At 37.6% G+C, this 11462-nt stretch overlaps 1 protein-coding gene across 1 annotated transcript; it reads left to right on the forward strand.

Moving 5' to 3' along the window:
• Window positions 1–10240: 10240 nt before the first annotated feature.
• LOC143634514 (histone H2A-like) lies at window positions 10241–10822 on the forward strand. Its single transcript, XM_077102567.1, has 2 exons — window positions 10241–10494; window positions 10583–10822. Exons 1-2 carry the CDS (start codon window positions 10285–10287, stop codon window positions 10820–10822), a joined length of 450 nt encoding a protein of 149 aa, XP_076958682.1. The 5' UTR covers window positions 10241–10284.
• Window positions 10823–11462: the final 640 nt, after the last annotated feature.

Raw genomic sequence — 11462 nt, forward strand, 5'->3', positions numbered from 1 at the left:
CCCAGTCTTAAGAGGAAGGATATGAGTATTGGAATATTCGCATGAAGACGATCCTTGAGTCGAAGGATCTATGGGCCTGGTCAAATGGATACTGCCGAACTAAACATTAGTGCACAGGCTCCCAGAGATGCAATGAAGAAAGATGCTAAGGCCATGGCCTTGATCCAATAGACATTTCATGATAAATTGTTTTCGAGAATAGCCTCGGCATCGTCTGCCAAAGAAACAACCCTGAAGATCGATTTTCAGGGTGACTCACAATTCAAGCCGTAAAGTTACAAGGGATGAGAAGGGATTCTGAAAATCTACTTATGAAGAAGAGTGGAGAGTTGATTGGTGACTACTTCTCTAGAGTAATGGCTATGTGAGCCAGCAACGTGCATATGGGGAAGAAGTAACAGACCAAAAGATGGTTAAAAGGGTTCTGAGAACCCTTACCTCTAAGTTCGACTATGAGGTGCCATCCATAGCGGTGGCCTATGATCTGACTCAACTGACCCCAGTTAACCTAATGGAGTTAAGAAGGTTTTGAGAAGCCTTACCCCTAATTTACTTCCTAGAAATAAATCTGAGGCCTTCACTAGATTTAAAATATTGAAAGCCTTAGTTGAAAAGCAAAGTGAGCACCAACTTAAGGTCTTAAGAACAGATAGGGGTGGGGAATATTGTTCGAATGAGTTCAATTCGTTATGTGAACTCAATGGTATCAAAAAAGAGTTAACTGCGCCATAAACCCCTGAACAAAATGGGGTCTCAGAAAGAAGAAACAGAACACTCCTAAAGGCTAAATCTAACTAGAAGCATGCTTAAAGCAAAACAGCTACCTAATTATGTTTGGGCAGAGGCTGCTGCCACAGCCGCACATGTACTAAATATGTCACCAGCTAAATTCCTAGTAACCAAGACTCCTTTTGAAGTTTGGATGAACATAAAACCAGTTGTGACTAATATGAGGCTGTTTAGGTGTATTACATATGATTTGATTCCTTCCCAACGCAGAAGAAATTTAGATGACAAATCTGACAAGCGTATTTTTCATAGGATACTCCAGTCAGACAAAAGGGTACAGGTTGTATAACCCTATTACTAAGCAAAACAGTACAACAAGAGATGTTGAATGCATTGAAGATGCACAGTGGGATTAGAAGGGCAAAACTGTCAATGAATCATATCAGTTGGTTGAAGATGATTCAGAAGACTTGTCAGATGAAGATGCACCTTATGATCACTCCTCAACAACTGAACCAGGCCAAAGCTCTAATCAAGGTGAGTTCCCTCACCTTCATTTGTTACTCCTACTGATGACAGGTCTTAGATTGTTCCAACAGATACTAGTACCTCTCCAATGAAGATCAGGAACCTTGAGACAGGTCTTGTCAATTTGCACTATCCACTACTGATCCCCAAACCTACAATGAAGCTTGTAAAAGAATGAAATGGCAGGCTACAATGAAAGAGGAATTGGATGCAATTAATCACAACAATACCTGGAAACTTGTTAACCACCGGTTGACAGGAACTTAACTGGTGCATACAAGACCAAGTTGAACCCTCAAGAAGAAGTGACCAAGTACAAAGCTAGACTGGTGGCCAAAGGCTATTCTCAAAAAAAATGGGGGATCGATTTTCAAGAGACATTTGCCCCAGTGGCAAGGTTTGAAACAATAATAATCATTTTGTCTATTGCAGCCTATTTAGGTTGGTCTTTGTACCAACTGGATGTGAAGTCAGCTTTCCTTAATGGAAAGGGAATGAGGTGAAAGGAAAGGAGGATCACGTATATGTTCTCTACAAAGCGTTGTATGGTTTGAAGCAGGTATGCTAAGATTGATGCATACTTTGTTGAAAATGGTTATCAAAGAAGTGACAATGAGCCTACATTATACATCTATGTAGATGATATTGTATATACCAATTCATGCAGATCTCTTGCAGATGAGCTTAAACAAGGAATGATGACTAACTTTGAAATGACTGACCTTGGATTACTCAATTTCTTTCTTGGTATTGAAGTGAAGCAATCATCCCAAGGGGTATTTGTGTCTCAAGTTAAATATGCAACTGAACTTCTCAAAAAACATGGTATGTTGAAAGCACTTTTGAACCTACTCCTATGAATTCAGATGAGAAGTTACAGATTGAAGATGAAGCAGCCAAGGTAGACCCTACTATCTATAGAAACATTGTGGAAGGATTGATGTACCTTACACGTCCTAGACCTGATGTTGCTTTCTCAGTCAGCTATGTGTCAAGACTAGTGCAATCTCCCTCCAAACATCATTTTGGGGCAGTAAGAAGAATCCTGAAGTATCTGGCTGGTACACTAAAATTTAGACTATGATACAAGAAAGGTAAAGGTGACAAACAGATCGTATTATCAGGTTAAACTGATAGTGACTGGGCAGGTTGCATGGATGGTAGAAAGAGTGTATCAGCTCAAGTGTTCACTATAGAAATTGGTATAATTATCTGGAATTCAAAGAAGCAACCAACTGTTGCTTTATCATTATCAAATACAGAAGCGGAGTCTGTGGCAGCTACTGGTGCTACTTGTCAAGCAATTTGGTTAAGAAGGGTGTTAGATGATTTGTGGTGGAGTCAAGAAGGTGCTACAACCATTCACTATGGCAATCGATCTGCTATTTGTATCTCAAAGAATCCGGTTCTTCGCAGCAAATCAAAACATATTGAACTGAAGTTCCATTTCATCCGTGACATGGTAGAACAGGGTCAAGTCAAGATGAAGTATTGTGACACAAGAAATCAGTTAGTGAACATTTTGATTAAGGCACTTCCTCAACACAAGTTTGTCTATTTCAGAGATGAATTGGGGGTCATGGACTGTGAATTATGGGGTTTGTTGAAGATAATTCATGAGTAAAACACGTGCATGGGATTCCATCTAGAAGATTGTTGTTTAAGTTTTGGATAAGCTAACCGTTGGTCAGCCTATGGCCGGGTTAGTAGGTTTAGTCAGTCTTTGTTTGTTCCATGTATTTAGTCTGTTTATGTTATGTTCCAGGGCTATAGATGCTCCGTTTGTTTCTTTGTTTATGTACGCAGAAATTCTTGTTTTCAATATTAATGAGAGCGAATCCCCTTTGATATAACTGTGTTATCTTATCAATTGTGTTCCTGATTACCAACGCATGTTAGGGGCATTCTTCGTCTTACGTAATCAAGGTTTGGGTTGTTAAATAGCTCGGGTTATTGGGGCATTGAGTATTGAAAAAACTACCCAGTTCCCGACCTAATAAGGTTTGGTTTTAATTGGCAATCGGGTTTCGATTAACAGGTTGGTTTGGATATGTTTATTCGGGTATCTTGACATTATAAGACTAAGGGGTTGTTTGTTTACCTCTGAATGGCACCATTCAGAGGACATATCTGATTCGCTCAGATTTCAGTGTGTTTGGTTTGATAAATTAACATATCTGAATGATTTCATTCACCTCTTAATCGGTCAGATTGCAAATCAAGCTGAATGGTTCAGTGGACAAGTTTACCCTCATAAATCTTTTGATGCTGCTTCTTACTCCTCTCAACCAATCTGCCTCCTCATCATCGGCGTTCACAACAGTCGAGTCACCACCGCCGGAAGAAGAACCCACCGGCTCCGTGGAGCCGCCGGTCACAGACGCCGCCGCCGTTGTCCTACGCTGTCGAGACCCAGCTAAGTCAGGAAAGAAATCGCTACAGCCAACCAAGAATATTGGGTTCCGTCGCCAGTTTTCTTGGGCCACCGAAGTTAGATCGGATGAGGAAGGGTTAGGTTAGATGAGTTAGATCGAGCTGGTCTGTTTATTATTTGTTGACTTGTTTCTAAATTAAATAAAGGAAATAAAGTTCATATGAGAGTGGACTGGTGTGGTGACCTCTTTTGGGTTTAATTTACCTTTTGTGATTGTGTTGCAATTTATTCAAGAATAAAGAATTTTGTTCAATTGTTACTTTCATATTTTGCGATATCTATTTTGTTGTTCGTAGTTATGTTCAATTTGGTTCAACATATTCGATAATCGGTGGATTGTTTGTTCAAACTGATTGTTTGCTAATAGCCCAGAGGGGTAAAATAGTCATTACGTACACTCATTCAGAGGTTCAATCAAACAACACTTACTGGTTCAGATTATTTTAATCATTCAGACATCTTAATGGTTCGGCACTTAGTGGTTTAGCACTTGCCAAACAGCCCCTAATATAGTTGCTATGAACTATAATATTGAGAAAGACAACCATTTGAAGTTTAAGTTTAAACAAATCCTACTCTAATCCCAAACACAAATGTTCGGTCAAACCAATGCAATCTGTTTGACCTATATGACGTGTTTTCTTTAAAGCCAGTTCCTTGGGCACACATGTTCGGTCATTCCAACTTAATTTGTTTCATAATTATCATCAATCTAATGAAACCTAAGAAGGGCGTCAACACAGTCAATAACATGTTTGGCAGCTCAAGCATAAAATACCAGCAATATCTATGAGTGCCAAAAAACGAAGAAGGGATACTGAGGCATTTTCACTAACAGTTGGGGTAAATATGATAGAGTAACATAATAAAATATAACAAAGAGATTTTAAGGATACTCACCTCGGGAAATGCCAATGGAGTTACGGGTCGGGCATTTGTAACTTAAAGAGGGATGGATAGGTAGAAGAGAGAAGTGTGGCGCCAGTTCTTTTCTTGATACTAGCTCGAGCTCGCTGTTTTCAAATTCTTAAACCCAATATTGCACTTGCATCGATTCCCCTGTATTAAAAATTGATGTTTATTAACAGGAATACCCTATGCACTCTATATTTATTCTCTAAAATAGAGAACTGGTCAAGTGATGATGATTTGTGTGTTTCTCTGAATTTTTCTTTGGAATGTGCAAATAATGTAAGTATAGAGAAACCCATGAAATGCTCATTCACATCCCATTCTCCTTTTCTATTTATATAATTTAATAAAAAACATATTTTTTTAAAAGAAACTGTTTAATCTTCAAAAACTTCTTAGAGCATTCACGGCAGCTTCTCTATTTCTATCTCTATAATTTAACTTAAAAACACATTTATCTCTAAATTTTGTTTAATTTCAAAAATCATACCACATCTCATTCTCTATTTTTATCTCTATTCTAATATATAATATTGTTTTCTGTTTTTTATTATTTCTAATATAGTTCCATCATTATCTTGTGGTGCCATCTTGTAATAACTTACAACAAGCCATGCATATTGCAGCAACAAAGACATAGCAAAGGAAACAGTAGTACATCTTAACCAAAAACACAAAAACTTGTGGAATTGCTACTTGTAATGGTGCAAATGAGCCAAACTGCTCGAAAGCTACTCTCGTAAAAAAGCTTGACCGAGCCCGGGCTCAAGCCTAAAAGTAAGCGTGTTTAATAAAAGAGCCCGAGCTTCACTTATTGAGCTCAATCCGGCTCATGAGCCTGTTATTTGTATAATTTTTAATATATATGTGTATATATATACACACAAACAAAACAAAACAAAACATTATATATGATGTTATGAAAAAATAACTTAATGATATACATTATGTTATAGATAAAATTGTAATTGAAAAAAATATAGATAAGAAAATAGTTATAACTATATAAAAACAAATTAATAAACAGAAAACGAGCAGAGCTCGAGCTTTAGAAACAGAGATGGAAACGAGCCGAGCTCCGTGTAAGTTAAATGAGCCTAATCGAGCTCGTTTCACCCCTAGTAGTAAAGTTAGCGAATGATATATAGCAACTGTTATCAAAAACCCATGTTAAACAAATTGAATAGACAATTGTAGAACTCGTTAAAAGGAGCAAAGCACAATAATTATTGACAATATAAGTCTTGATGGGTTCATATACATAAAGAATAATGATACTGTAATAGAAGAGTGGTCTGAATAGCATGAGCAACTAAATTGTGCAGCTTGGGATGATATTAGACACTCTAAACAACTTGGGTGCGAAGTGAAATGGAAGGCCTGTATTAATATTAAATTAGTTATGAAAAAGATTAAATAGGAGTAAAACAAAAAGAAAGAAACCTGATAAAGAAGAAGAATTATAGACAGAAGCGGTTGTAAAACCCTAATTGATGAAGTTCAAAATCTTCAGCACATTGAAACTGATTTCGTCGCCGTCGTTTTCGTTTGTGAATCTTGGAGGGAAAGGTCTTGGAATTATGGAGAAAGAGGCGCCACGAAACAAAGGTAGGGAAAGAGTAAATTTTGTCAGGTTGATGGGTTGGCGGATTAATAGGTTTTGGGCTGGCGGGTCGACGACTTTAGATTCTTCAACCCTAACCCAACTCATATATTTATTCGTGTCGTGTCGTGTAGATCCATTTAAATTCGTGTCGTGTTCGGTCAACCCATTTTACGTCCATTTACAAATACAAGTAATACCTAGTGAATTAATAATAACCTAGACAATCAATTACAATTACTCTTATTCATATAAACCATTTTAATAATTTTGTGATAGATCTAGTTATTTTGTGTATTTATATCTCATTCCTAATTAACAAACTTATATTCATATATTTTGCTCAAAATAAGAACAAATGAATGAAAATAATAAGAGAATAAACGGTTAGGACTAATAAAATAAAATTATTAGAATTAAAGATTGGATAAAAATATTTTAAAAAATAATTAGTTTAATTTTTAAAAATTAATAGACGTATGAAAAATTAAAAATCCAAAAATTTAACTTAAAATTTAGTACTTCTTATCTCTAAAATTAAAATATTAACTTCCCTAAAATTTTAAAATGGGTTAACAAGTCAACCCACTTTTTAGACTGGTCGGGTTCGGGTTGATCTGTTTAAGAAAAAGGGTCGTGTCAGCCGACCCTCTATATTTTTTCGTGTCGGATTTAGGATCGTGTCAGGAATTGACAGCCCTATGTAAAGGGTCCTGTTACAGACACCATAAATGGCTGTACATGCGAGGTATGACCCTCCGTATAGCCCTATAGCCCCTATACATGGCTTATAGGAGGGTGTTTGGTGTCCCTAAAAAACCCCTATGAAACTCTAAAATCTGAAGTTTGAGAATTAGGTGATGTTTGTTTTTTAAGACAAAAAACTGTCTGTAATCTGATTACATATATGCAACTAAATATGTGGTCTAAATGTCTGCAATTTGAAAATATAATAATGTTTGTTTTATAAACTGAATATCGTCTGCATAAGCTGAAAATTAGTTATCTATCATACATAATTACATATCACGACAGATAGAAGTCATTTAACGTCTGTAGACTGTTAAAAATAATTTGTGGTGGTGTATGAACTATGGAAGTGGGTGGTGGTGGACGATTGTGGTAGGTGGTGGACGGTGGGTGGTGGTGGTGGTGGACAGTGGGTGGTGGTGATGATTGATGGTGGGTGGTGACAGACGGTGGGTGGTGGTAGTGGACGATAGTTGTGGTGGACGGTGGTGGTGGTGATGGCGGACGATGGTTGGTGGGTGGTGGCGGTGGACGGTGGTGGTGGGTGATAGATGATGGTGATGGTAGACAGTGGGTGGTGGTGGTGGTGTTGGACAATAGGTGTTGTTAGAATGTTAAGAAGTGTGAAGATGGTGGATGTTACCTTATTTTCTAAGACCATAAAAGCAGTTTTCTTATCTTTTTTTAAAACAAACTGTCTTCAGAAGCTTATGTGTAACATCACGGAAATTTCGAGCAAAAAGTGTCAAGAATCCAAAGTCAAAGGACCAATCTTGCCAAATTCCAAACTCCAAGGTTTAAAATGAAAATTCTGTTTTCTTGTCCTATCGCGATACGCAACGGGACAAAAGGACAAGCCCATCGCGTATCGCGAAGAGCTTGGTCAAAGTTTCTAGAAGGTGGTGAATAGCGATACGCTACCAACGAAAACCAACGTCATCGCATATCGCGATGACGTGGTCTGACAGATTGCGACACGTGTGCCACGTGGTAGACGGTGGTACGATGTACCGCCACGTGTCGCCACGTGGCAAGCCTACGAGGTGACTGGCTAAGTCTACGTCGCGATACGCGACGGGCTTGCCAGGGAGGCCGTCGCGTACCGCGATGTGTTCCAAAATCAGCCTATAAATAGAGGCCATCGGGATTTCATTCCCTCACACCACAAATCAGTACTATTTTTCTATCTCTAAAAACCACTCTCTTACTACCTCGAAGTTTGTGCCAAATACCCGATCATTACCTCGTTTTCCGTTCCATACGTCGATAATCGTGCCATATCCCGACGATACACCAAGAAGAAAAGTATTGTAATATCGACATCCCAACGATCGTCTCGAAGTGTGTGCCATAAAGTGTTGACGTCTCGAGTTACGTGAAAGGAAAAGGTGTTGATCAAGAGATAGGGAAATCAAGCGGTGACGAAGTGATGCTCAAGTGTGTAGGGTTTATTAAGCCAAAAGAGGTAGGCATAATGCCCGAGTAAAATAATAATAAAATATCATAAAAGGCTTGAACCTTAAGTCGAGGTTATACTCGATACCACGATAAATAAAAGAAATATAACAAAGAAGAGAAAGAAAAGAAATATAAATATTTATGTATATACATGTGTGTATAATAATTCTTTGTTATAAATATTATTTAAGTAATAATGAGTATTCTTGAATAACAAAGAAAAGAATATGTTTCTTAAAGAAGAAGAAACGTAGGGTTTTATAAATAAACTAAGAGTTTATAATATTACTTTCTAACTAAAGGTTTTAAAGTAAAAAGAATATTTTGAACTAAAGGTTCATCGAGGTAAAGTTTTTAAAATAAGACTAAAGGTCTTAAGCCGGATTGTATATCCGATTAACAAAAGTTATACTTGTACTATAGGTACGAGATAGCAAGGAAAAGACCCACGGACGGTGTTGGAAACCGATCCCGATCAAAAGATGAATGCGCCCCAACTTTTACAAACTTGTTTTCAAACGAGTCAACTTGTTATATGAAAAACTTTACATGAGACTAAGTGTCTCTAAAAACATTATGAATAAGAGTAAAAGCCTAGCTCTCAGGCTGTAGTATACGTTTGTCTGGATCCTTACATATGTGGTAAAATGCGGTGGGCACATCGCACCACGCTTGGTCACGACCTTCAGCCACGATGGGTTGGACCTAAGTACGTTCGAGTGAGACTGACCATGTGTATATTTATGGTACCTAAGTACGTCAAAAAATTGCGGTGTTTTGCTGAGGTGACCTAGTGTAGAGACTCAAGTTTATAATGATATTGTTTTAACTTGATTATTCCTAAGCCAAGATGCGCCGAGGCTTACGTGGTCTCGAGGGGTAATTAAGTAAAGAAAATATTTTTAGCGTCAGCATATTCACCAGCATTCGTTGCTGACGTATTTTCTTAACATTTTGCAGGTAATCAGGATTAACGCTTGAAAAGACGAAGGGCTCAAGAATCTGATGGCTCGGATGTTTTGTTAAACTTAATTATAACTAATGGTGATTTTGTAAACTTATAAACAAGTAAACTTAAATGAGACTTTCGTCTCATCTTTTGTAATGTAAATATTTACAACTTAAATCCACATGTTTTATAAGACTTCCGCTAATAACTCGTAACTCTGATTTAATTACAATTGTGGTACCAACTATTGATCGCACTCCTAGGCCTAAGATGGGGGTGTGACAGGTTGGTATGAGAGTCATCGATCTTAGCGAATTGGGTATCATAAAACAATACCCAAGCTTCGAACCAAGCATAAGAAAAATATATTTACTTGTTTATTTGAACAGGGATAAGAATGGTTGATAACATTTTCTTTCCCTTTTCACATTCTAAACCACCCATCAAAGATGTCTTATGATAAATTAATGGAGTATTACGATCATGAAGCAAAAAGAGTAAGAAAGTACTACAAATTTCCAAAGGATATCATGAGTAAAGATTACTTCGAAGCATTTTTCAATTCCGTCATAGATCACAATCAAAGTGAGCCGAATCATTATCCCAACATTGAGCCAAGTCCAATTTACCATTTAGATAACACTCCACATCAAGTATACCAAACACCACGGCACTCGAGCTACCACCCACCAAACTTACCCATGTATCAACCAACTGAAGTACCCACGCATCATCCTTCTGAGATTCCTAATTCGACCCAAAACTTATTTACATCCCCAATCATGGCTCAAACCAAAAATAAACACTTCAACAATCACACCACTATATAAACAACTCACCAAAACCCAAATATCATACAAATTCAAACCATTAACTCACTAATTAATTAACTCACAAAGAGCAAGTAAGCAAGTAATCGAAATGGAAACCACCGGAAAAGCCAAGAAGGGTGCTGCAGGTCGCAAAGCCGGCGGTCCAAGGAAGAAGTCCGTCACCCGTTCCGTCAAAGCCGGTCTCCAGTTCCCCGTCGGCAGAATTGGCCGTTTCCTCAAGAACGGCCGATACGCCAAACGGGTCGGTACCGGAGCTCCGGTTTACCTCGCCGCAGTTCTCGAATACCTTGCTGCTGAAGTAAGTCTCAGTTGCTGTTTAATTTTAGCAATTAGGGTTTTGTTTTGAAATGGGTATTAATTTGAATTTGAACCTGATTTTGAATCAGGTGTTGGAGTTGGCGGGAAATGCTGCAAGGGATAACAAGAAGAGCAGGATTATTCCTCGGCATGTGTTGTTGGCGATCAGGAATGATGATGAGCTTGGGAAACTGTTGTCGGGTGTGACGATTGCTCATGGTGGTGTGCTTCCCAACATTAACCCTGTTCTGTTGCCAAAGAAGTCTGCGGCTGCTGCCAAAGAGCCCAAGTCGCCTGCTAAGGCTGCCAAGTCTCCAAAGAAGGCTTAGATTATGTCTGTTGATTCTGTTTTAATAATTCTTTAGTTTCTGTCTATTAATTTACGTGCATGCTTTGTTACATTTTGAAAGCTATTACTTTGTCACTCTGTTTTAAGAAATCAATAGATTATTTTCAATATTGTAGCTACTTGTTAGGTGTGTTGTATGACCAATTTCAAGCAAGGCTTATTTCTATAGTTAGGCATCATAAACTAACCTTTATACAAAAAGTTTGATGTTGTTTAACAATCTAAAGTCTAAACATCCTATATTTATCATCAAATGCATGTGACTTTGTTGTGGATTGTTCTAAAGTTCAAAATTGTTTAAAATCCTTTGCACTCTCCTATCTTTAACACCTCTACATTCCTTATGCACAATATTTAACACATTATGAGATTTAATAATGTCAATATAGTTACCCTCTACTTCAATCCTTTCTACATTCAGTTGCCTATTGTATAATTTTTGTTGAAAGTTAAGGTTTCATTATGCTAAATACTATACAAACATACTGATGTTAATAATAATACTGAATTCGTATAAGTTTCACCTATTAAGATCTTATGTGATTGATATCACCTACATTTGATACATGGGGAGTTGCATGAACTTGTCTTGACATCTAGAACTCCTTGATCATGAGCTT

The sequence above is a fragment of the Bidens hawaiensis genome, unplaced genomic scaffold, assembly GCF_021521415.1.
Source record: "Bidens hawaiensis isolate Kalapana, Puna unplaced genomic scaffold, B.hawaiensis_p1.1 tig00007072_1, whole genome shotgun sequence".
In the NCBI taxonomy this organism is placed as follows: Eukaryota; Viridiplantae; Streptophyta; class Magnoliopsida; order Asterales; family Asteraceae; genus Bidens; species Bidens hawaiensis.

Coding starts and splice junctions, on each gene's coding strand:
- LOC143634514 (XM_077102567.1), top strand. CDS start 10,285: ATGGAAACCACCGGAAAAGCCAAGAAGGGTGCTGCAGGTCGCAAAGCC. Junction 10,495..10,582: donor TCGAATACCTTGCTGCTGAA/GTAAGTCTCAGT, acceptor ATTTTGAATCAG/GTGTTGGAGTTGGCGGGAAA.